At 35.9% G+C, this 27,063-nt stretch overlaps 1 protein-coding gene and 1 pseudogene across 4 annotated transcripts in view; one reads left to right on the forward strand and one right to left on the reverse strand.

Annotated features, from left to right (window-relative positions):
- The first annotated feature begins 220 nt into the window (after window positions 1–220).
- Window positions 221–27,063, forward strand: part of FBXL2 (F-box and leucine rich repeat protein 2) — a 56,089-nt gene continuing 29,246 nt past the window's right edge. Inside the window, exons 1-3 of one of the 4 annotated variants that reach the window (XM_036218556.1) lie at window positions 221–307; window positions 13,659–13,720; window positions 13,863–13,956. In XM_036218556.1, the coding sequence (XP_036074449.1) occupies window positions 305–307; window positions 13,659–13,720; window positions 13,863–13,956 (159 nt within the window). In that variant the 5' untranslated portion in view covers window positions 221–304. Of the gene's footprint in view, window positions 308–2,945; window positions 6,086–13,658; window positions 13,721–13,862; window positions 13,957–27,063 lie in introns of those variants that run through there. The other 3 variants (XR_004950314.1, XM_036218558.1, XM_016158794.2) reach the window with 3 other exon arrangements.
- LOC118602187 lies at window positions 21,420–21,538 on the reverse strand (annotated as a pseudogene).

Consider the following 27,063-nt stretch of genomic DNA (forward strand, 5'->3'; position numbering starts at 1 on the left):
AGGGCTCTTCCAGCTGGCTGGATTATGTGTCAGGTGAGGGATGTCAAGGTGATCAGGGTGATGATGGAGCAGATGCAAGCAGGAACGACTAAGAGGCCCCGCCCAAGAGCCAAGGCGTGGGGGGACGAAGGGGGCGGTCCAAAGGACACCGCCCCTGAGCGTCACGTGCCCACCCTCCACCAATGGCCGCCTCCTGAGCCCACCTTAGGGCCGGGGCGGGGCGCCCAGCTGGCGTCACCAGGACAACGGGCGTTGCCGGCGCCTTGTGACTCCGAGCTGTGGGCGCGCTCGCGGCTCTTCGGCCATGGTGAGTCTGGTACCCGCGTTGACCCGTCCGTGCCGCCCTTCCCAGCCCGGGCTGTGTCGCCGCGCGGGCGCCTGCTGGGTTCGGGCTGGCGGCGCAGGGTCGCGGAGAGGCCGGGACGCGGCCTGTGGGTCGGCGGGGCTGGGCAGGGCTGGGCTGGGCGGGCCCTAGGGAGGGGGAATCCTGGAGGACGCGGAACGCCCGCCTGCCCCGGGGCGACCGCGACGCAGCGTTCTCCGCCGTTGAAGGTCTGGGTCACTGCTGGGACCCCCCACCCAGTGGACCGCCGGTCAGCGTGACGCTATTTGGCTCCAGTGAGCCTGGGAAGCCACCCAGAGAGGGTGTGGTTAAAAAAAAAAAAAGGATATGTATGAATTTCATATATATTCGTATTAACACTATTTTTATTGCAGTCTGTGTGCTTCCTGTCTTGTTTTTATGCAATTTAATATAAGTAGTATAACACATGTGTATTTCTTTCACATTCATCATTCTGACAGGTTTTTCAGCGTGTGGAAATTGAAATTTGTAATTCGGGAGTTTTCTTCTTCCTTTTTTAAAAATAGGGGCATTAAGAACCCACACTCAGGGATTTAATTTATGGTTAGTACATTGTAAACGTCTTAAATCATTACCTTTATTCAATAAACTTGAGAGTGGGCATATTGTCTGGCTCCTATTAAGCTCGTTTTTAAAGTCTGACTTAAGCATTCAATTGGGGTGTTGACTTGAATAGACAAGATTCAGCTAATTGCCAACCAAAGGTGTGATTTCTACAGAGGCCTCCAAAGGGTGTAAAAGGAGAGAGGAGCTGGACTTTCTTTTTGTGGACATGTTTGGTATAGAATATTTGAGAGAGGGTGGGTAATGCCTGTTTTTAAGGAACAGGTTTTGTTTGTTGCTTTTTTAACCATCAATTATTTAATGTAGATTAGTGGACGTGCTAATAAGCTGAGAATGTAGGATTTTCCACAAGTGCCAGTTGGCCTTCTGGAGAGAAAATCTACCATTTGCAACGGTGGCTGGCTCTGTCTTTTATTAACTAAGGAGAGCATGGTAGTAAGGGAAGGTGGGTGTTTCGTAGTTCTCACTGCCAGGTATGTGGCACTTGGTAACAGGAAAAGAACCACCCATAAATAACACCAATGTTTTCTTTATTTTGTATGTTTCTTTTTAATTCTAAATTGCTTTTAAGTTACAAATTAATAGAGCCAGCAAGAATTTCAGAAAATGAATTTTACAAAAATCTTACGTGTTTTAAATATTGCAGTGACTTATTTTTATATGTTATATGTGAGAACAACCCTTATAGTTATAGCAAGGAGAAAGGTAGAATATTCAGGAATTAATTTTCACAGCTTTCTGAAGTCTCATATTCCTCCTATTGTCCATTTTCCTTTATCCTCCCCTTCCATTCTGACCCACAGTCTACCTTGATTCACTATTGTGAAATTTGGAGTTTTATTTACTTTAAAATAAAAACATTTTACTGTAGCTGTGTACTAGGGATTGCTTTGCTAAACTTGGAAAGGCTTTGCTTTTTGTGTATTGTTAAGCATTGAGGATTTATTTCATGGAAGGAATTTTGAGTGTGTAAGATGATGCGTGGGCTCCAAGGGAGGTGGGGCATGGTTGGTACAGGAGGGGCATGAGGAGGCTCCTGTAGGATCCCCAAAACCATATTCGACACCATAATATTACCCTTCATTAAATGCTTGAATCTAAACATATGCTTTAGCAATTGATTTAAATGACTTTGCACATGAATTTTGAAAGTCTGTTTATTTCTCTATGAAAAATTTTTTAGTTAAGCCACTCTGTTTCTACTGTCTCTATAAAATGACAGCTGATACTTACTTTGTACATTCTACAGGTGAGATATTTTTCTAAGCACCTTATGTGTCTTATTTAACCATCACAACAACCCTGTGAGGAAGATACCATTTTCCCATCTTAGAGATGAGGAAATTGAGGCACACAGAAAGGTAAAGTAACTTGCACAGGTGAATTGAGCTAGATTTTAAAACCAGGCAGTTTGCCTCAGGATCTGCCTTGTATAAACACTGGATTATACTGTAATGCGTAGTATATCATTATATGTTTCCCAATATACTTGCCATATATATATTAGGAAATTAGTGCTTTTATTTGGATTTTAATGTTTTTGAGCACTTAGGAATACTTGTATTTTGTTGCTCTTGGCACTAGGCTAGATGCTATAGAATAGAGTAGGAACGCCTAGTCTTTCTTCCTTTTCTCTCTTTCACAAAAATGACGTGAAGAGGACTTGATGCAAGACATTATTGGATTAGGGTTCATGCTAATGGCTATAATAGTGTTGAAATTTTCTCCTGTCGTATCAGTTTGTGTTCAGGAATAGACACTTCCTTTTTTTAATCACAAAGACCAGTGTTTTACATAAAGCCATTTAGACTTGGGGGATGAAACTAAAAAAATTTTTATTTTCTGAAATTTTTCCTAATAGTAATTTTTACATTTATTTTAGTGCTGTGTTTTAAAATCGTTGCAAAAAGACATCAAATAATTGCTTAAATTTTAATTCATATGAATCAAAATATACATTGGGATACTTATTGTTATGTTTTTGTTATTGCTTAATACTTTAGCTCATAAAGCAGTTTAGTTTTTTGGAAATATGAAAACTGTACGATACAGTTTTCCCATTCTCATTAATTTGGTTTTCCCCCTTATTTTGGCACATCCCTTTCTGTATTGGTGTTGAGAAGCATAAGGTGGGGAGAAAACTTTACAATAAAATATATTCAAGGTTTACGGACAGTTTTGGTGTATTTGCCATCACATGGTATAGTTAAGAGAGCTTATGTAATGAGATTTGTGTTAATAGATGATGCAAAGAAGAGGTTTCTCTCTATATTAATTTCTTACTTTTGACACCGTTGATCTCCCTTTTGTCTGCACTGGGGTGGGAGGGTGTAGCATAATTTTTAGTACTTAATTGTAATAATTCTCCTTTCATAGAGCCCTTCCACTGTCCCCATTTTTAGGCTGATCATATCTCATTTAATCCTTCTAACATGAGATTGACATTTTACCCATTTAACAGCCCCAGACCGATTAGGCAGTTTGCCCAAGGTCACACAGTTGGTGAGTGGCAGAGCCAGGACTTGAACTCAACCAGGCTATCTTCAGCGTCTGGCCTCTTAACCATTACACCATGGCTTCTTTCTGAACTAAAGATTGTGCCCAGTGCCTGGCGTGAATGTACTACACCAAGATTAAGAGTCTCAGTGTCATATTAGCTGAGCCAGTAAGCTCTTCTTTATTTTATGACACTCTCCATTTGCGTTGTTTAATGACAGGATTTACTTGGCTTACCGCCCACCCCCCTCCTCCCAGCACAGACAACCAAAGCTCAGATATGGACAGCCATAAACTGGACTCTACTTTTACCTTTGCCTTCTCTGCCTCCTTCGTGTCTCCCCTCCACCCTGTGTAGTGTCTTCCTCAGCCACTGCCACTTCTAGCACTGGGGTGGCTATGAGAGAGATGGGACCGGAGCAGAGGGGTCTAGGGAAGCAGAACAGGGCAGTCACTGGTAAAGTTTTTGTGGAGTCAGAATCAACGTTTGAACCCAGCTTTTCCAATTCTCAGTGCTGCCCCTGTAATTGTGTCTTTCTATTAAACTTTCCTCCCTATGGTTTTCTAAGCAGCAGATATTTATAGGGTACTACTATGTGCCAGCCACTGTTCTAGGCAGTGGGTATCCAACAGTGAACGAAACACAAGACTGCCCTCATGGAACTTACATTCTAGTGGGAGGACGACATAATAAAGATACAGATAAGGTGGTGAAAAGTGCTTTGAAGGAAAAACTGAGTAAGAGAGAAAGGACATTTTAGGACAAAGTGTGAGAATGGATGCGAGGAAGGAGGAGTTGTTTTTTACATAGGGTGTAAGGGAAGGCCTCTCTGATAAGGTAACATTTGAGCAGAAGATATTTCATGGGAATGCCTAGAGAGAGTTCCAGGAAGGGACAGGAGTCCAAAGGTCCTTAGGCAAGAACATGCCTGATGTGTCAGAGGAAGGGCAAGGAAAACAGTGCAACTGGAGTGAAGTAAGACAGGGGAGTATGATAGGAGGTGAGATCGAAGGAGTCAGGGAGGATGTGGTTCCACAGTGCAGCGGTTAGCACATCTGCTTTATATACAGAAAGTCCTGGGTTTGATCCCCAGTGGAACCAGGGGTCGTGCATTCTCTGTTATCCCCAAAGTAGTTAGGGAGGCCATATCACATAGGATTTGTAAGCCACTTAAAGGACATTGTCTTTTTCTTTGAGAGAGGGGCAGGGTTTAAGATGAAGAATGACATAATATGACATATTTCAAAAAAGGACCATGCTGTTTGCTACGTAGAAAATACAAGCGGGGTAGGAGTGAGGGGAGAAAGGACAAAAACAGGAAACCAGATAGAACATTGTTATTGCAGTGATCCATAGGATTAACTGATGGATTGGTCGTGGAACATAAAGGAAAAGTCAAGGATAGTTTCAGGGGTTTGAGCCTGAGCAATAGGAAAAAGTTGTCGTTTACTGAGATGAAGACTATGGGAAGGATAGTTTAGGGTAGGGATGAAGAAAGCAGGAGTTGTTTTTGGACTCAATAAATTTGTGATCCTTATTAGACATCTAAAATCTAAATTCATCTAAAACACAATTATGTTTTAAGAAACAGTGTGATAGTATATATTTTAGTAACACAAGCTTCATTAAATTCTGAAGTATTAGTTTTGGGTTTCTTTATTAATCCCTTCATTTTACAAACTAGAAATCCTGGAGGTTAAATGACTTGCCCAGAGTCAAATCGCTTTTACTATGTGTCATGTAGTACAAAGAACCGTAGACTTGGAGGAAAGAGATAGAAACTTAAATTGTAGTTTTTCTGTTTGTTGTTGTTGTTTTTTAAGTTTTAAACCTTGGCCAAGTCATTTATCTACTCTAAGTCTGTTTTTCTTCTATCATAAAGAATGGTATAGACTCCACTTTCTGTTAGGATGTTGAAAGTTGCAAAAATTAGACAATTGCTTTCACCCTGACTGAGAAATCGTGAAGAAGCTGGACAGTAGAAGTTCTCTAAAACCCACCAGAGAGCTGAAGACACAAATCTAAATGAGTTAGAATCCAGAACATAATGAGCCCATCCCAGAAAGGAGGAGACATAGATACTTACATCCATGGTGGGGTAGCTGGAGGAAGAAGAATCAGCTATGGACAGGCAAAGAGAAATCAGCCAAACTTATCGACTGCATGTGGGCTAGCCAGAATGACAATTTGGAATCCCGAGGAGCTCCAGCCACAGAGCAAGGCTGAACCTAACTGCCACTTCTTTCCCATGGGCCTTCACTGAGTGCATGGATGTAGTGTGTTGGAGGCAGGAGCCATGAGAAGAGAGCTTAGAATGGTCCTGTGGTGGGGAAAGTCTCCTCAATAAGGCTCGAGGCAGGGAAGAAGAGTTAATAGAAATCACTCCCAGGAATTAGGGGCTTTTACCAATGGTAAGGCAGGGTTATCACAGGCTGGAGGCATGGCAGGAGAGTTGAGAAATATCCCTCCGTGGCTATCCAGGTTTTCACGGAGGACAAGGCAACAGCACTTCAGAAGGTGGAGTCAGTAACGGGGCAGAAACGGAGATCTCCTTAAGGTGCACACAGCAGAGGGTGCTATTGGAGAACAAAGACTGCTGACTCCCCAGCTGACAGCCAGAATGTAAACGAGAGATCTCTTACAGTTGTGAAAGCTCGCAGGTAGGTCGTAAAGCTCAAAGAGATCTGTGAAGTTTCACCAGTGCTCAGATCCCATTTTTTCCTGAGCGTGAAGCTCTGCTCTCACCCCAAATAATTTTAAGTCGATCTTGAATTTAATGCCACAACAATTCTCAAACCCAGCTCAGCTATAGATGAAAACAAATGAGCTCCCACTACCTTCGTACTTCTACCCTAAGCAACCTAACTGAAGAAGGAACTGCCCTTTATGGAGATAAATTACCTTTTTTTTTTTTAGTTCAGGTATAATTGGCATTATATTAGTTTCAGGTGTACAACATAAGGACTCAAATTTGAATATATTGTGAAATGATCACCACAATAAGTCTAGTTAACGTCTATCAACGTAGTTGAAAGATGATAATTTATAAGATTTATATACTCTCTTAACAACTTTCAAACATGCTCATACAGTGTTATTAACTCCAGTTACCATGCTGTACATTATATCCACATGATTTATTTACTTTATAACTGGAAGTTTGTACCTTTTGACCCCCTTCACCTATTTTGCTCACCCCTGGACCCCTGCCTCTGGTAACTACAAATCTATTCTCTGTATTTCTGAGCTCTTTGTCTTTTTTTTAGATTCCACATATAAGATCATACTCGTCCTCCTCTCTGTGACTCATTTCATTCAACATAATGCCCTCAGGGTCTATTTCATGTTGTCACAAATTACGATGTTTCCTTATTCATAGCTGAATAGTATTCCATTGTTTGTCTATATATATATATATATATATATATATATGTCACATTTTCTTCATTTGTCCATCAGTGGACCCTTAGGTTGCTTCCATGTCTTGTTTTTATAAATAATGCTGACCATGCAGGTGCAGATATCTTTTCTAGTTAGTGTTTTGTTTTCTTCAGTTAAATACCCAGAAGTGGAATTGCTGGATCATGTGGTATTTCTATTTTTAATTTTTTGATGAACTTCTATACTGTTTTTCATGGTGGCTGTATCAATTTAGATTTTTCACAAATAGTTCATAAGGGTTTCCTTTTATCCACGTCCTCACCTCCACTTATTATTTCTTGTCTTTTTGATAATAGCCATTCTAAGGTGAGATTAGTGATGTCGAGAACCTTTTCATGTTGGCTATACCTGTTGGCCATCTTTATGTCTTCTTTGGAAAAAAGTCTATTCAGACCATCTTCCCATTTTTTAACTGGATATTTTTTCCCCCCGCTCTTGAGTTATATAAGTTTTTAAAATTATATTTTGGATCTTAATGTATCAGATATATGATTTGTAAATATTTTCTCCCATTCCGTAGGTTGTTTTTAATTTGCTGAGTGGTTTCCTTTGCTGTGTAGCAGCTTTTTAGTTTGATATAGTCCTGCTTGTTGATGTTTGCTTTTTGTGGCTTTTGCTTTTGTTGTCAAATCCAAAAAATCATTTCCAAGACTGTTGTCAAGCAACTTACCACCTATGTTTTTTCCTAGGAATTTTATGATTTCACGTCTTACATTAAAGTCTTTAATCTATTTTGAGTTAGTTTTTGTGTATGATGTATGTTAGTGGCCCAGTTTCATTGTTCGCATGTGTCTGTTCATTTTCCCCAGTATCACTTATAAGCGATTGTTCTTTGCCCCTTGTATATTCTTGGATCCTTGTGCCATAAAGTAGTTGACTAAATATGCATGGGTTTATTTCTGGGCTTTCTAATCTGTTACATTGATTTATGTATCCACTTTTATGCTAATACCATACTGTTGTCAGAGAGCATGATGCTTGCCTCTAGTTTTTGCTTCTTTCTCAAGGATGCTTTGGTTATTTTGCATCTTTTATAGTTCTATACAAATTTTAGAATTGTTTGTTCTATTCCTGTGAAATGCCATTGGAATTTTAATAGGGATTGCATTGAATCTATAGATTGCTTTGGTTAGTATGAACATTTTAACAGTATTATTCCTTCTCCATGAACATGGGATATCACCTTTCCATTTATTTGTGTCTTCTTCAATTTTTTTAAATCAATGTTTTATAATTTTCAGCATACAGATCTTTCACCTCCTTGGTTAAATTCCTAGGTATTTAATTTTGGGGGGTGCAATTGTAAATGGGATTATTTTCTTAATTTCTCTTTCAGTAGTTCATTATTAGTGTATAGAAATACAAGTTTTTGTGTATTGATTTTGTGACCTGCAACTTTACTGAATTCATTTATTCTAATAGTTTTTTTGCTGGAATCTTTAGGTTTTCTGCATGCTATATCATGTCATCTTCAAATAGTGACAGTTTTACTTCTTTTCCAGTTTCAATGCCTTTTATTTTCCTTGCCTAATTACTCTGGCTAGGACTCCTAATACTATTTTGAATAAAAGTGGTGAGAGTGGGCATCCTTGACTTACACCTGATCTTAGAGAAAAACTTTCAGCTTTTTACCATTGAGTATGATGTTAGCTTTGGGATTATCATAAATGGCCTTTTTTATATTGAAGTATGTTCTCATTGTACCTACTTTGTTGAGAATTTTTATCATAAATGGATGTTGAATTTTGTCAAATGCTTATTCTGCATCTATTGAGATTATCATATGATTTTTTATCCTTCATTTTGTTAATATGGTGTATCACAGTGATTGATTTGTGAATGTTGAATCTTCCTTGCATCCTTGGAATAAATCCCACTTGATCATGGTGTATGATTCTTTTAATGTATTGTTGAATTTGGTTTGCTGATATTTTGCTGAGGATTTTTGCATCTATGTCCATCAAGGATAGTGGCCTGAAGTTTTCTTGTAGAGGCCTTGTCTGGTTTTGGTAGGATAATTTGGCCTCATAAAATGAGTTTGGATGTATTTCCTTCTCTTCTGCTTTTTTTCAAAGGGTTTGAGAAGAAATGGTACTAATTCTTCTTTAAGTGTTGGATAGAGTTCACCAGTGAAGCCATCTGTTCCTGAACTTTTGTTTTTGGGGAGATTTTGATTACCGAGGACATCTCCGTAGTAGTAATTGGTCTGTTTAGGTTTTCTATTTCTTCATGATTCAGTCTTTGTAGGTTGTATGTTGCTAAGAACTTATTCATTTCTTCCAAATTGCCCAATATGTTGGTGTATAGATGTTCATAGTAGTTGCTTATCCTTTGTTTTTCTGTTGTATCAGTTGTAGTGTCTCGTCTTTCATTTTTGATTTTCAGTCTTTTTTGTGAGTCTAGCTAAAGATTCATCAGTTTTGTTTATCTTTTCATAGAACCAGGTCTTAGTTTCATTGATCTTTGTAAATTAGTATTCTGTACCCACACTATCTGGCATGAAATTACAAAAATGAGGCGCACAAAGAAGTAAAAAAATGTGACCGTTGGTCAGGAGAAGAAATAAGAGAAACAGCAATGGCCCAAATGTTGAGCAACATGGATAAACATATAATAATTTCAGCAGGAAGATGGAAAACCATAAAAAAGAACCAAACAGGTATGTTAGAAATGAAAAATATGATTTCAGAAACGAAGAGTTCATTTCATGAGCTTTAACAGCTGACTGGACACAATTAGCAAACCCCAGCAGGATGAAAACAAGTCTTAAATTTCAGCACATCATGATAAAATTGCCAAAAATCAAAAGTTTTTTTATAAAGGAAATCTTAAAAGGAGGTAGATAAAAGAAAGACATTACATAGAAAGATATTACATTACATAAAAAAGGGGAACAGTAATATGAATGACAGGCGACAGCTCTTCAGAAACAGCGCAGGCCAGAAGGCAGTAGTATAGCTTTTAAAAAGTGATTTAATGAAAAGGGCAAGCCTACTGATCTGGAACTCTATATTCAGGGAAATGTTCTTCAAAAATACAAGAGAAATAAAGACCTTTTCTGACAGACAAAAGCAAAGGCAGTTTGTCTACCGCGAACATATATAACAGAAATGTTAAAAGAAGTGCTTTAGTGCTGAAGGAAAGTGGTAATAAAAGAAGCTCGTATCTGAAGGAAGGAATAAATTTCACCAGAAAGGTAAATATGTAGGTAAATATAAGGGACCGTATAAAAAGAATCTTTTATACGTACATTTATTCAAAAGATTATGGACTGCTTAAAGCAAAAGTAATTGCAATGTATTATTGGGTACATAGTATAAATATAAATAAGATATATGATGATAAGTGCACCATAGGCAGGAGCAAATTAAATGTAGTTTGTTAAGTTAAAGATGCACTCTGTAATCACTAGAGCAAACATTAAAAAATACTAACAGCTCCTGCTGTACGGTCAATAAGGGAATTGAATAAATACTGCTTTCCCAAAAAGAAGTCAAGAAAGCAGGAACTGAGGAGTGAACAGATGAGGAAAATGGACAATAAATATTAAGATGGTAGACTTAAAAGCAATCACGTCAGTAATTACATTAAACGTTAGTAGGCTGTACGCTCAGGAGCTCGCAATTGTCGGATAAAATAGCTTGGCCCAACTATTTCCCATCTATAAGAAACATTTAAGAGGTACAGGCTGAAAGCAAAAGGATGAAAAAGATATAAAGATCAGAAGAAAACTAGTGTTGCTGCATATTAATATTAGAGTAGACTTGGGGACAAAGTCTTCTGGAGAAAAACATAATATTAGGATCAAATCAGTAACCCAACTTTATACTTCAAGGAATTAGAAAAATATTAATTAGATTATTTAGCCATTTTTTTTCTCTAACATTGCTTACTGGAGCTTGGAATATAGTAGGTTTTTAATGAATGTTAGTATCTCACAAATACCACTAGACTATCATTGAAAATACTTAAAAACTGAATATAGGGTACTATTTATGGCACTATTTCCATTTCTGCAGTTTGCTTTTGTGGATTGTGGTATATTTTTAAATTCATTTTTAAAATTGAGCTATTACACATATACCGTAAATTTCACCCATTTAAAATGTACAATCCAGTGTGTTTTTGTATACTCATCAAGTTGTCTTTATCACAACTGTCTAATTCAAGAACATTTTTATAGCTCCAAAAAGTTACCCTATATCTGTCAGTCGCTTCTGTCTTAAGCAACCACTAATCTATTTTCTGTTTCCATAGATTTGCTTTTATAGATATTTAATGTGAGTGGAATCATATAGTAGGCCTTGTGTGTGTGTCTTCTTTTATGTAGCTTAATATTTTCAAGGTTCATTCCTGTTACAATGTACTTCATTTCTTTTGATTGCAGAATAGTTTTCCACTGTATGGATATACCACATTTTACTCATCAGCTGATGGACATTTGGGTTGTTTCCACTTTTTGGCTATTATGAATAATGCTGCTATGAATATTCATGTGCAAGTTTCTGTGTGGACACATTTTTATTTCTTAGGTAGTTACCTATGGTTGGGATTGCTGATTCATATAGTAACTTTTTGTTTAACCTTTGAGGAACTGCCAGACTTATCCAAAGTGGCTATTACCATTTTACGTTCTAACTGGTAGTGTATGAGGGTTCTAATTTTTCCACATTATCACCATTATGTGTTGTTATTTAGTGGATTTTAACCATCCTTGTGGCTGTGAAGTATCTTGTGTTTTGATTTGCACTTCCTTAATGACTAATGATGTTGAACTTTTTTTATGTGCTTATTGGTGATTTGCGTATCTGCTTTGCAGAAATGTTGATTACAATCACATGTCTGCTTTTAATCTGGTTTATTTTTTGCTGAATTGTAAGAGTTCTACATATATTCTGGATACAACCCCTTTATCAGATATGTGATTTACAAATATTTTCTTCTATCTTGTGGGTTTTCTTTTCACTTTATTGATGATGCCCTTTGAAGCACAGAGGTTTTTAATTTTGATGAAGTCCAATTTTTTCTTTGGTTGGTTATACTTTTGTTGTCATATCTAAGAAGCTGTTACATAATCCAAGGTCACCAAGATTTATGCTTATGTTTTCTTTTAAGGGTATAGTTTTAATTTATTTTTATTTAGGTCTTTGATCCATTTTGAGTTAATTTTTTATATGATGTGAGGTAAAGGTCCAGCTTTATTGTTTTACATTTAACCATCCAGTTGACCTGGCACTATTTGTTGAAAAGACTGTTCTTTCCCCCATTGAATTATCTTAGTAACCTTGTCAAAAAGCAGTTGTCCATACATATAAGGTTTTATTTCTAGACCCTCAGTGCTATTTCAAGGGTCTGTATGTCTTATACCAGTACCACAGCTTTGCAGTAAGTTTTAAAGTCAAGAAGTGTGTCTTCCAACTTCGTTTTCCTTTGGAAGATTTCAGTTCTGCATTTCTTAATGATGGGAATACATTTGGAGAACAGTGTCATTAGGGGATTTTTGTCACTGTATGAGCATCACAGAGTGAATTTACACAAAGCTAGATGGTATAGCCTACTGCCCACTTAGGCTATATGTCATATCCCTATTGCTCCTAGGCTACAAACCTGTACAGTATGTTACTTTACTGAATACTGAAACACAGTGGTAAGTATTTGTGTATCTAAACATAGAAAGGATATAGTAAAAATACAGTGTAAAAGATAAAAATGGCATACCTTTATAGGACACTTACATGAATAGAGTTTATGGGATTTAAAGTTGTTCTGGGAGAGTCAGTGAATGTGAAGAAGGCCTAGGACAATACTGTACAGTACTATACACTTTATAAACACTGTGCACTGGCATTATGACAAACACATAACTCATGTGTCCCACTACAATGTTATGATGGCTACAGTGTCACTAGGGCACTAAAGAAATTTTTAGCTCCTTTGTAATCTTAGGGGTCCACCATTGTATATGCGGTCCTTCATTGACTGAAGTGTTGTCATGCAGCGCATGACTGTATTTTGGCTATTTGAGTTCCTTTGCATTTACATATGAATTTCAGGATCAACTTTTCAATTTTTCAAAAAAGGCAGCTGGCATTTTGGTAGAGATTTCATTAAATCTATGGATCAATTTGAAAATGTTGCTAACTTAACACTATTAAATCTTCCAATTTATGAATGTGGGATGCAAGCATATTTGTCTTTTAAATTTTTTTAAAACAATGTTTTGTATAAGTTTTCGGTATTTAAGTCTTGCACTTCCTAGTTAAATTTATTACTGAGTATTTTATCCTTTTTAATGCGGTTGTAAATGTGATTATTTTCTTAATGTCAGTTTCAGGTTGTTCCTTGCTAATGTATGGAAATACAATTTATTTTTATATAAATGTATCATATATTTGTATATTATATCCTGCAACCTTGCTGAATTTCTTGATTAGTTCTAGATTTTTTTGTGACTCTTTAGAATTTTCTATATACAAATTATGACATACAGATTATGTCATCCATGAATAGAGCTGGTTTTCCTTCTTCCTTTCCAATCAAGATGCCATTTTTTTTTTCTTTTCTAATAGTCTTGGCTGGAACTTCCAATACAATGTAATATACAAATGGCTGTGTGTTGCCATTTTTATGAAATGGTGATAGGACATAAACTAGTCTTGTATCTATCAGTATTGAAGTATGGTGGCTTCATGAAATTAGGACAGTGATTGGGACTGCTTTGACCTAAAAGACATAACTTTTTAATAATTGATTGAAGAATATTTTTTACAATTTCCCTTCTTTACCTTTTAGGTTTTCTCAAATAATGATGAAGGCCTTATTAACAAAAAGTTACCTAAAGAACTTCTTTTAAGGTAAGTGTAGATAAACTTCAGGTAAAAAATTGATTTGATTCAGTCATCAAATTCCAAGACAGTCTTCTTTCTCACTGTTGAGTCCTTAGCATAGAAAAACAGACAGAATTAGCCTAACTGACTTTTTGTTTTTGTTTTATAGAATGCTGTTCAGCTTGTTGTTAAATTTTACTTGGTCTAATCCAGAATGTACTAAGTATGTACATAACATTGGTCTGGATTCTTTTTGTAATGTGGTAAGTATTGTAATAATCTTCAGTAGGTGCCATTGTTTCGGTATCAGTAGATAATCTCAGTGTGGTCAGTAACAGAGATTATTAAAGTTATGAGCTCCTGAAGTCAGGCACTTAGTTGTTTTCTGATTTATTGGTTTTAAAATAAGTACAGTTATATGTTCTTACTGAGCATTTAAAATGCTGTCAGGCCAAATATTGGTATTTTTTTATCCATTTTATCAGAATTATGTGCCAAGCGACAGTGAGTACTATAAAACAGGCTTCTTGTCCTTTATTTCTGGCATCACTGAATATACAGCAAATGACATTTCCTTGTAATTTTACCAAGTAAAGCTGTCAACTAATGCATGTTGACTCTGAGGCACTGCATTTCCTTTAATAGATTCTCTGTAATCATCGAAGATGTTTTGGATGTTATATTTTAATTTTTTACAAATAATTAATACATATATACACAGTGATCTTTGAGTGGCATTTCCCAAACTCTTCTCATACCACTGCTGTTTTACCAAACAAAACAAAAAAAGTAAGTTTTGGGAAACACTAGATTAACAAAACCAATTTCTTTGCTGCATGACTTCCCAGAGCCTTAGTAGGCTAATAATATGCATGGCGATGCTCCCCGATGGAGAGCTGTGGCATTTTAAACTTACCCTTTTAATATTTCACGGACAAAATTTTGGGAAATGCTGATACACGGTAAGGGATTGACCTGATTATCCTATCCCCCTGGCTGTGCTAAATCTCATTTTAATATTTGGAGAATGAGTATGAGTTTTGTTTACATATTGGAGTCACTCTGTAAGTGCCACAGATTACTCACCTTTGCTGTCTTCAGTATGTTAGACTTTTTTTCTTGGGTCAGAAATGGGGTGAGGAGTTAGCCTTTTTGTGGTGGTGATCACATTTCAGGGACTTCACAGGGTGTTTCATTAGTCATCAGGTGCTGTTTGACACTCTTGTCATGAGCTCATTCTATGCAGTTAATAAAAAAGAAAATTCATGGTAGGATCATGTGAAAAGTACAGCAATTATATCTTGTTTTAATAAACGAATATTTGTTTGGATAAGACAGAATATTTTTGACATTTTAGACTATTTTAAAGAAGTTGGTAACAAGGAAGGAATGATACATTTGTCATGTAAACCCACAAGGTCTTGGTCAAGAAGCTGTTAGAATCAATATGGCTGGGTTAGGGTGGGCAGGCTGTTATTATACAACTGTAGGGGATGCCATACACAACAGACCACAAAATGCATGGCATCCTCTAGAACTGCGCAGTGTTTCATTCTTGGTTTGACTATTTTCTAGCACAGACATCAAGCTGTAATATGAATATGCCGTTCTTGCTCTGGGGAGTCACAGCCAGCTTCAGGCAGACCTGTATTAGTCATTCAGCAATGAGGTGTATTAAACTCCACAGTGCTGGTGAATGCTGCTGCTATCTGTGGCTCAGGGCTGCTAACTTAATGTTTTTTTTCCCTTCTGGTAAATGTAGCTTTTACACTGTACTAAGCCATGAAAAAAAAGAAAAAAGGAATTACATCACTTTCTGTGCTAGCGTGATTTCTGAACTGCTCTTTTAGACATTTTAGTTCTTTTAAAGATTCATGATGGAGCCAGCTGTTAAGAATCCTGGAGTTAGTTTTGAATCATGCCACAAGGCTCATACATAGATCATGTTTCAAAAAGAATTGCCATTTGAGAGTAAATATGCATAATATATCTATTCATAGGTTTGCATTCCCACTTCTGTTCTTATTTTGGAGTTTGCAAGGGGAATTTAGGTTTTAAAGTACTACTATTACAGGTCTTCCCTGACTTGTGAGTCTCAAAATTAACTCTAGCCAATCATGATATTTTAATCTTTGTTGGCCTTTAAATCATTTCTGCTGTTTTACTCTCAGACTTTCTGTTCTCAGTAATAGAGCTCTCCCCTTTCCTAGCTACCCTTTCTAAGCAAACTTTGAAGAAGGGTTTGAGCCAGATTACAAAGCAGCCATCTTCATCATCAGTTAATTCCACAGCAAAATGAGTGAGTGCAACAGTCTTCGCCTCATGGAGCTCGTGTTTATTATTTTTGTTCAGTTAAATGATGTCTTCATACTTTCAGTCCATTCTAGGCTTACATTTTTACTTCATATTGTCTACTTCTTTGTGACAGTGCAGACTGTTGTTTCTATTCTTGTTGAATTCTTATTCATCTTCAGCCTTTATCAATAAATGTGGTTTTTTGACTTTATGGTCTTATTTCTTGCATTAGAGGTCATTTTCTCTTCTGCCGTCTTTGATTGACTCTGTTAGCACCCTTTTAAATTCTCTAGTAGCTTCCATTATTGATCACACCAAGTGAAGCCCTCAGCTTCCCCTTTGGAACCATTAACGAGCCTAATCTGGGATTATGTGCTTCTTTTCATCTCTTTGTATCACTTTGAATCACTCAGAAAAATCTGAGTTTTTTCATCTGATCATCTTATTGCTAGTTTTAAGACTACCCAATGTTATTAATATACAAATTCCCTCTATCACCTATTTGTAGTGTTACAGTTTTTTCCTACAATTTTGCTTTTCCTACCCAGCTTTTACTCATAAAGTAAAGGTACTCAAGTTCTCCCTCTACCTTTCACTCTTATACAGCTCAGCAAACTGCTTGTAATTTTTTTCTTCTTGGGTAGTCAGTTATATAATGTTTGCAACAATGGGAGTATTTGTTATGATCTGCATATCTGTTAGTGAGTTGGGTTGTCCTTATACATATTTGTTCTCATTGTTACTACTGTCTGAATTACTTTTGGAGCCAGACTTGGTTGAGATTTCAGCTCTTCCCGTTTACTAGGTGTGTGAGTGCAAAGTGACTTAATTCTCTGGGCCATAACTTCCCATATCTGTAAAATGGAAATAGTAATATTTCTTACCTTATGTGGTTATTGCTAGCTCTTGGAGTACCTAGCATTTAATAAATGTTAAATAAATGTTAGCTTATTATTAATTATTATCAATTTCTGATGCTTGAATCTCAGTCAATGCTGTTTGGTAATGCAGTTGGTTTTAATGCAAATAACGGATAAAAGCCAGCTGTCCCAATATGGATTTTAACATATGCTACTGCTAACAGTATGTCAGTAAAGAACCTTATTACTAAGTAAGTTAATGTAGCCCAGTGCTTTATTTCATCAGCCTGGACTAATTCAATCTCAATGAAAAATACATATTACCATCTTATATTAAACTGACAACTACTAGGGCTTAAGCAGATGAATGTTAGTGTTACGACAACCGATAATTATTTTGCATTTTAAAAAGGCAGTCTCTTGGAACCATTCCTCTTTTGAGAAAAAGAGTTTTATGTGAGTTGACTATTGGCCTAAAACTCAGATTATAAATTTTAATATTTATTTAACCTTAAATTTTACTTTACAATGGTTGCTTTCAGATGTTAATGATGCAATGAAAACACATGTCAGCCACTTCACAGGATATAGGGAATGCTGCATGCAGTAAATATTTAAAACATTCTAAGACAAAGCCATTGTTTGTAATAAATAATAAGGAAAGAAATCTCTTATTAGACACATTTCTAAAAACTTAAATCACCACTTATGTAATTTTCTTTCCTTTTAAAATTTATGCGGATACATGACAGAACTAAGTGCTATGTTGGCTTGATGAAGGAAGGTTTGATTGCCTCAAATAACATTGCTGAGCCTAATAATTCTGGGCAAATGAAATCAACTACACAATTACATCTAATTTGGCAGTTTTACTAGTTTGCTAGGGAAAATTATAAAATGACTAGCATTTACATTTTCAGATTTTCCCTTTCTAAAATTTAGAAGCCAATTTCGTGGTGAAAACAATTGTGGGTTTTGTTGCAATTATTAAGTTACAGCCCAGTGCTTATGCGTAGTCATGGGATTTTGGGGAGCAGTGCAGTAAATGGCTCATTCCTGTTTGGGGCGTCATTGAGTAGGTGTTCTTGCCTGCTGGTTGGTTTCAGCACTCCATGGAGCTTTTCAAGGATCGATGCCTCCACTTCCTGCTGTCTGTGATGCCTTACATATGTTCTAAGGCAGCCTAACAAGTAAGATGCTCCTTTAGGGGTACATACTGCAAACTCTTTAACAAAAAAGAAAAATCTGCATAGATCTGTAGACCTGGAGCTTGGAAACACTCAGTGCCGGATGAATGGATGGGACAGGTCCCAAGCCAGTCCTTCTTTGAGAAAGAAAGTACAGAAACCAGTGACAGACGGGTCTGCTGCCAGGGAGCTGAAGGTTCTCTTTGCAACTTACCTTTGTTTACTGTTATGTACTATTTGAAGCTTGACGTTTAAGTTCAAATCATGGCAGAAGAAATTTTCTTCAGTCTGGGTTGGGGTTGTGCTTACATGTGAAAACTGTGATGATGTCTTTGAATTTTTTAAATCTACACTGAGGTGGCATGAAACACCAGCAAAGCTCCACAGATAGTAAGGGTAAGACTGGGACCTCTGCTCCAGAGCTTTGTCCCTGGAAAGTTAACTTAAGAGACCCATTAATTAAAAACCTGTGAGTTCAGTAGTTACTACGGAAAAGATTGCTTAATTTGACTCTGAATAGTAAAATGTGGCAAAACATACCATAACAAAAATAAATAAGATAGTACAGTGGTGGGCGAAATAATTACAATACACATTATAAGCAAGGAGTATATTCTCCAATGAACAAAGACTAAAAACTCTTAAAAATTATTAAGAATAAGGTGGATTAACTCTGTTAGAATCTGAAGAGGGTTTGAGCAAATGAAGAAATACAAATGGCCAGTAACTGTATGAAACGATGCTCAATCAGGCCCATGTTTAAATACAAATCAAAATAATGGGATATTGTTTATCTGACTGGCAAAACCAGAAAGTTTGGTAATATCAGCTTTTGACAAGGAAGTAGGAGACAAACACTTTAAAAATACTTTAGAGGTGGGACTGTGAACTGTTGTAACCATTCTGTTGGGCCACTAATGCTAAATATACATATTCACAAATTCCATTTCTAGGAGTTTGCTAACATGTATTTGCAAAGATGTATTTGCAAAGATGCATATGCAGACGTGTATATACCGAGATATGTCTACGGAGACATATCTACGGAGCATTTTTTTTTCAACTAGTTAAATTGGATTACAGAATTGGATTACTCATAATTCTTGGTTAATGATGTACTTCATCGCCGATCCTTGCATTACCCTTCCCCTCCAGCATCTTGTTAATATTATCAAGAACTTTATATTTACGATTCCTTTCTTTAAAGAAAATTTTATCTTAAATACATTTGATTAAACGATATAATGTTCACTTTTGCTTGTTCTCTGTATCTATGAGCTTGGTTTTTTGTTTTGTTCGCAATTCCACATATGAGATGATACACTACTTGTCTTTCTCTGTGTGACTTGTTTCACTTAACATAGTGCCCTCAGGGTTCATTGGTGTTGTCTCAAATGGCAAGGTTTCCTTATTTTTTATGGCTTAATAATGTCCATCATATATATATTGTTTCCGTATCTTGGTTATTGTAAATAATGTTGCAGTGAAAATGAGGATGCAGATATCTTTTCTAGTTCTATATTTGCTTTCTTCAGATACTGCCCAGAAGTAGTTGCTGGATCATATGACAATTCTATTTTTAATTTTTGAAGATCCTCCATACTGTTTTCCATAGTTGCTGTACCAATTTACATTCTTACCAACAGTCACAAGGGTTTCCTTTATCCATATCCTCACCAACACTTGTTATTTCTTGTCTTTTTTGATAATAGCCATTCTAACAGGTGTGAGGTGATATCTCATTGTGGTTTTGATTTGCATTTCCCTGATGATTAGTGATGTTGAGTACTTTTTCATGCACCTATTAGCCATCTGTATGTCTTCTTTGGAAAAAAGGCTATTTAGATCCTTTGCCCATTTTTTAATCAGATTATTTGTTTTTTTGCTATTTTGTGTGAATTCTTTATATAATGACTCCTTATCACATGTGTGATTTTCAAATGTTTTCTCTCACTTCGTAGGCTGCCTTTTCATTTTGTTTGTAGCTTCCTTTGCTATGCATAAGCTTTTGAGTTTGATACAGTCCCACTTGTTTGTTTTTGCTTTTGTCGACTTTGCTTTTGGTGCCAAATCTAAAAAATCATCTTCAAGACCAATATCAGGGAGCTTACCACCTATGTGTTTTCTAGGAGTTTTATGGTTTCAGGTCTTACATTTAAGTCTTTAATCCATTTGAGTAGTTTTTGTGTATGGTGTTAGTGGTCCAGTTTCATTGTTTTGCATGTGGCTGTTTAATTTTTCCAACACCATCTGTTGAGGAGACTGTCTTTTCTCCATTGTATGGTCTTGGCTCCTTTGTTGAAAATTAATTGATTGTATATGTGTGGGTTTATTTCTGGGCCCTCTGGGTTCTGTTCCATTGATCTACATGTCTGTTTTTATGCCTATATCATACTATTTTCATTACTATGGCTTTAGAATACAGTTTGAAGTCCGGGAGCATGACGCCTCCAGCTTTGTTGTTCTTACTCAAGATTTCTTTGGCTAATGAGGGCGTTTTGTGGTTCCATACAAATTTTAATACTGTTTTTTCAATTTCTGTGAAAAAGAAATGCATTGGAATTTTGATAGGGATTGCATCGACTATATAGATTGCTTGGACAGTATGGACACTTTAACACTATTCCTTCAAATCATGAGCATGGAATATCCATTTGTTCGTGTCTTCAATTTATTTATTTATTTTTGTCAGTGTTATAGTTTTCAGTGTATGGGTCTTTCACCTCTGATTAAATGTATTTTTAGGTATTTTTTTTTGATGCAGTTGTAAATAGGGTTATTTTTTTAATTTCTTTTTCTGATAGTTTGTTATTAGTGTATAGAAATAAAATAGATTTTTGTATATTGATATATCTACAACTTTATAGAATTTATTTTATTTATCAGTTTTTTGGTGGAGTATTTAGAGTAAATTAAATATCCGTAATATCATGTCATCTGCAGATAGTGTCAGTTTTGGTTCTTTTGCTCCAAGTTGGGTGCCTTTATTTCTTCACCTTGCCTCATCGCCCAGGTGAGGATGTTAGTGCTGTGCTGAATAAAAGTGGTGAGAGTGGACATCCTTGTTTTGTTCCTGATCTTAGAGGAAAAATTCTCAGCTTTTCTCTGTTGAGTAAGATGTTAACTATGGGCTTGTCATGTATAGTCTATATTATGTTGAGCTATGTTCCCTCTATATCTACTTTGTTGAGAGTTTTTATTATAAATGGATTTTGAATTTTGTCAAATGCATGGCATGATCCTTTCAATGTATCGTTGAATTGGGTTTGCTAATACTCATATTGATTGATTTGCGAATGTTGAACCATCCTTGGATCCTTGGAATAAACCCCACTTGCTCATGGTTTGTGATCTTTTAAGTGTATTGTTGAATTTTTTTTTTAACACCTATAGCACCTGGTTTTCCCAGGTGATCTCCTATCCAAGTACTAACCTGACTCGACCCTTTTTAGTTTCTGAGATCAGACGAGCTCAGTCACATTTAGGGTGGCATGGCTGTAGACTAAGTGTATTATTGAATTTGGTTTGCTAATATTTTGTTGAGGATTTTTGCATCTATGTGCATGATGGATATTAACCTGTAATTTTTTTTCTTGTGGCAGCCTTGTCTGTGTTTGGTTCAGGGTAATGCTGGCCATGTAAGATAAATCTGAAAGTTTTTCTTTCTCTTCATTTTTTTGGGGAAGAATATGAGAAATATTGGTATTCTTTAAATGTTTGATAGAGTTCACCAGTCTTCACCATCTAGTTCAGGACTGTTGTTTATTGGGAGGATTTTGCTTACTGATTCAATCTCTTTACTAGTAATTGATACGTTTAGATTTTCCATTTCCTTGTGATCCAGTTTTGGCAGGTTGCATCTAGGAATTTATCCATTTCTTTAAGGTTGTCCAGTTTGTTCGCAAAAAAAAATCGTTCTTGGTAGTCTCTTTTAATCCTTAGTATTTCTGTGATATCAGTTGTAACATCTTTTTATTTCTGATTTTATTTGAGTCCTCTCTTTTTGGTGAATCTAGCTAAAGGTTTGTCTATTTTGTTTATCTTTTCAAAGAACCAGCTCTTAGTTTTGTTGATCTTTTCTATTGTCTTTTTAGTCTCTACTTCATTTATTTCTACTCTGACCTTTGTTTCCTTCCTTCTTCTCAGTTTGAGCTTCACTGTGTTTCATTTTCTAGTTCCTTGAGGTGTATAATTAGGTTGCTTATTTGAGGTTGTTCGTTTCTTGAGGTAGGCATTTATTTCTATGAACTTCTCTCAAAACTGCTTCGCTTCATCCCATGAGTTTTGGTATGTTGTATTTCTGTTCTCATTTGTGTCAAAGAATTTTTAAATTTTTCTTTTGATTTCTTCTGTGACACATTTGTTCTTCAGTTGCATGTTATTTAACCTCCACATATTTGTGATTTCCAGTTTTCTTATAACTGATTTCTAGTTTCATACTATTGTGGTCAGAAAAAATGCTTGATGTTATATCAGTCTTCTTAAATATATTAAGACTTATTGTGAGGCCTGACATTTGATTTATCCTGGAGAGTGTTTCATGTGCATTTAAGATAAATGTGTATTCTGTTGCATTTGGATGGAATGTTCTGTATGTCTGTTAAGTCCATGTGATTTAACTAGTCAATTAAGGCCAATGTTTTCTTACTGATTTTCTGTGGATGATCTATCCCTTGGCAAAAGTGGAGTATCAAAGTCCCCCTACTATTACTGTATTTTTCTGTTTTTCCCTTTAAGTCTGTTAATATTTCTTTATATATTTAGGTGCTCCTATGTTGGGTGCATAAATGTGTACAAATCTTATAATTTCTTGTAGGGTTGGCCCAGTTCTCATTATGTAATGACCTTCTTTGTCTCTTACTGCAGTCATTGTCTTAAAATTTTTGTCTTATATAAGTATAGCTACCTAGCCATTTTTGGTTTCCATTTGCATTGAATATCTTTTTCCATCCCTTTGCTACCTGTCTGTGTGTCTTTCATCTTAAGTGAGCCTCTCTTGTATGCAGTATATAGAGGGGTCTTTTTAAAAAAAAAAAAAAAAAATCCATTCAGTCACCATCTTTTGATTGGAGCATTTACCTATTTACCTTTAAAGTAACTTTTGATAGATATATACTTATTGCCATTATATTAAGTGTTTTCTGGCTGTTTTTTAAATTCCTATTTCTTTTTCTTGCTCTCTTTCTTTGTGATTTTATGGTTTTTCTATAGTAGTATGCTTAGATTCCTTCTTTCTATTTTTTGCATATGTACTATAGGTTTTTGCTTTATCGTTTCTGCTTTATAGGCTTTATGAGATTTACATAAAACAACTTATATTTAGAATAGTCTGTTTTAAGTTAAGGACAACTTAAATTTGAACTAATACTAAAGCTCTACATTTCTACTCCCTCCACGATTTGTTTTTGATGTCAAATTTCTATCTTTTATCTTGTGTATAACTTAACATATTATTATAGTTATAGTTGTTTTTTACAACTTTAGTCTTCTAACCTTTACACTAGCTTTATAAGTGATCAACCTATCACCTTTACAACATTAGGTTATTCTGAATTTTACTATATATTTACCTTCACCAGTGAGAATTATACTTTTGTATGTTTTGCTGTTACTAATTTGTGCCCTTTAGTTTCAGATTAAAGAAGTCACTCTAACATTTCTTATACGTCCTTTAGCTTTTGCTCGTCTGGAAAACTCTTATCTCTTCTTCAGTTCTGAACGACTGATATCCTAGGTAGAGTATTCTTGGTTGGAAGTTTTTTCTTTTAGCCCCTTGAATACATCATGCTACTCCCATCTGTCCTTCACAATTTCTGCCGAAAGTTATAGGGGTTCCCTTGTACATAGCAAGTTGTTTTTCCTTCTGCTTTTAAGATTCTCTTCTTGTCTTTAACTTTGACACTTTAATTATAATGTGTCGTGGTATGGTTCTAATTTGGTTTAGTTTTTTTTTTTTTTTTTTTTTTTTGGAACTGTCTGGCTTCCTGGATCTTGATGTTCTATTCCATGCCCAGGTTAGGGAAGTTTTAAGCCACTCTTTCTTCAAATAAGTTTTCTACCCCTTTCTCTCTCTCTCCTTTTTCTGGGACTCCTATAATGCAAATGTTAGTCTACCTGATGTTGTCCCATAAGTCCCTTTAAGTAAAGCTATCTTTTTTAAGTAAAGCCATCTTTTTTACTTAAAAAAAATTTTTTTCTTTTTGCTGCTCTGATTGCACGAGTTCCACTGCCATTTCTTTGATGTCATCCAGCCTTTCTTCTGCCTCATCTGATCTGCTCTTTAACCCCTCTAGTGTATTTTTCAGTTCAGTTATTGTATTATTCCGTTATTGTACTGTATTGTATTCAGCTCTTCATTTCTATTTGGTACTTTCTTATGTGGGCGACATACAGTTCTCTCCATCAGATCTGGATGTGGTTCTTTATGGTTTTGTTATCTTCCCCCAGTTACTGTCCCTCACTCTTAATTCAGAAACAGGGACAGGATTACCAGTCAACAATAAAACTTGAGAAGGGGAGGAATGGATGACATACAGTAGTTACTGTTCTGTAGCAACGATGAGATTCTGCTAGGCAGGCATTATGAAGTCCCCCTTGTCCTAGAGTAGGGGAAGTTCCTATTCTGTTTTTGGGAGGGACTTCCTTACTATTGGTTCTGGTGACATTTAACTCCAACCTCTGGAGGGTTCTTCCTTGCTCCTTATCTTCCATAGTTGTATCTGAAGTAGATGTTTGGGAATATTCCTTTCTAGGGGGCTATTCTTTTTCATAGCCATTTCTTATGCGGTTTTGTTGGAGACCTGAAGATTAGATTATACTCATAGTATAATTTAGGCTCAGTTATGAATTCTTCGACAGAATTTAAGAATTTGATAGTCTCGTAATCTGCTTCACTTTGGTTAGTTCCCTGTGCCAGTAACCACACCTGTAGTTCTTTCTTAAACTATAGCCTCGAGTTTCCTTTGTTTTATTGTTTGCCTTCTTTCCCTTATGCCTCCCTTTCTCAGTGGTATCTATCTTGAGACATCCAAAACAATAGGCTCGAAAAGAAAGGGAGCAATTAATCTGATCTTTGCTACAGGGTTTAGTTATTCTGTTTTAAAGAAGTCTGAATAATCTCTTGTGGACCAAGGTGCGTTTAAGTCTTATTTTTTATTATGTGATATTTAGAAATAGTTGACTTTTCCAGCTGTCTGTGGTCCTCAGTTACTTTACACTCTCCTCTTTTATTCCTGCTTACAAACCAGTTTTACTATCCGTTCTTTCCCGAGTACGTTCTTGTAATGCCTTGCTAATACAGCAAGGGGAAGCCATTAGTCACTAACATTTATGTTTCTCTTGCTGTCAGCCGCTAAGCAGATGTCACATATTTTAGATTTTTGTGCTAGAAGTTCCCCATATCAAGGTATCGCTTTCTTTATTAGTGTAATTAGAAATGCACCGATAAATCTTAGTGTTATAGTGCTGAATGAAAAAAAAACTTGTTGCAAAAGACATGTACAGCATATACCATTTTCATAAGATTCAAAATTAAGCAGAACTGCATGGTATATTGTTTAGAAATATACACATTGTGATAAAACTATTAAGCAAGGGAACAAAAAAAAATCAGGAGTGTGTGTGTTTATTGATCGAGAGGTGGAGAAAGGAAATAAAGGGAGGGACACAAAGTAGCAGTGATACTAGTAGTGTTTTAGTTTTTAAGTTCGCCAATTCATATGGTTTTATTATTAAGGACTACAGAGTATCATATAGTCTTTTGTATGTATCAGGGTCTTCCTAATAAAAAGATCTGTGAAAAGTTTGAAAGGTATGAAGAAGGTCTGCTGCATTTTATTCTTTTCCTGGTTTGTCTTCTTATCACTCTTTTTCGTTCTTGTGCCTAACCATCTTGGTGCTGCATCTCCCGTTGGCTGTCTTTAAGGGTTAAGTATCCCTAATCTTCATGACTGTTTTGTCTCCCATTTTCTCATTTAGAACTGTTCTCATTTAGAACCGTGTTCCAGCCTCTTGAATCACCACCTTACTAAGTTCACTGTTAATTTCTCAAATGACTTTTGTTAAAACCAGTTACTTTCTTCATCTTTTGTTGTAATTGAATTCAATCTTAATAGTACATTCTACCTGGGTTTCCTTTCCATTGTTGACTTTGCAAATCTTACCTCTCCAGGTCCATAGTGCAGTTGTTTAATTGTGGAAGATCTCATCTTTCCCATCCATCAGTTAACTTATGTTTTAAAAATCAAATCTTTTCTGGGTACTCAATTATGTATTCTTTAAGATTACTAGAATTATGGGAGAAGTAAATTCATCATTGTTTCAGCCTCCTGCATTTGCATGAAGTCATTGGTCTTCCTTTTGACCATACTTTTCTAGTTAAAACATCTTTCAAATTAGTCAGAAGGTGATTTTCTTTTTTGGTGTTTAATTGCTAATTAGTGCTCAATATTTATGATGAAAACTATTCATGAATTAGTAATAGAATAATTGGAACCCAGCCATACAATATCTGTTTTTAAAGTTCCCAACATTTTCCTAAAGTCCTATTAAGGCTCTAGTTCCCGTTTGAGAAAAACTGTTGGTATTTCTGTTTATTCACTTTTTTAAAGAAATTGTTCTCAGCGTGCACCATCCCTTCAGTTAAGTTTACTAATGACTATTTTTTGGGGGAAAGGAGTGTTTCTTGAGTACAGTTTAGCAATTTCACAATTAACATTTCATAAAACAATCTTTTGAGGTAGATAAAACACCTTTAATCATCTTGATTTTACAGATGAAAAATCTGAGGCTCAAAGGTTGAATGAATTGATAAAGATTCCACAGTCGTTGAATGTGAGGTTCGGAGTTTAAAAGGTCTATGTGGGTCTGAGACTTCAATCAAGATTGACTTTAAATCTCATGTTTTTACTTCTATACGTTTTTGCTCTTCAGTCAAAAAAATTGTTTGCAGTATATGCAAGTCTTATAAACTACCCCCCCCAACCTTCACAGATATCATATATTCACCCATAGAAATAAAGCACATAAT

Source organism: Rousettus aegyptiacus, unplaced genomic scaffold (assembly GCF_014176215.1).
Source record: "Rousettus aegyptiacus isolate mRouAeg1 unplaced genomic scaffold, mRouAeg1.p scaffold_m13_p_4, whole genome shotgun sequence".
In the NCBI taxonomy this organism is placed as follows: domain Eukaryota; kingdom Metazoa; phylum Chordata; class Mammalia; order Chiroptera; family Pteropodidae; genus Rousettus; species Rousettus aegyptiacus.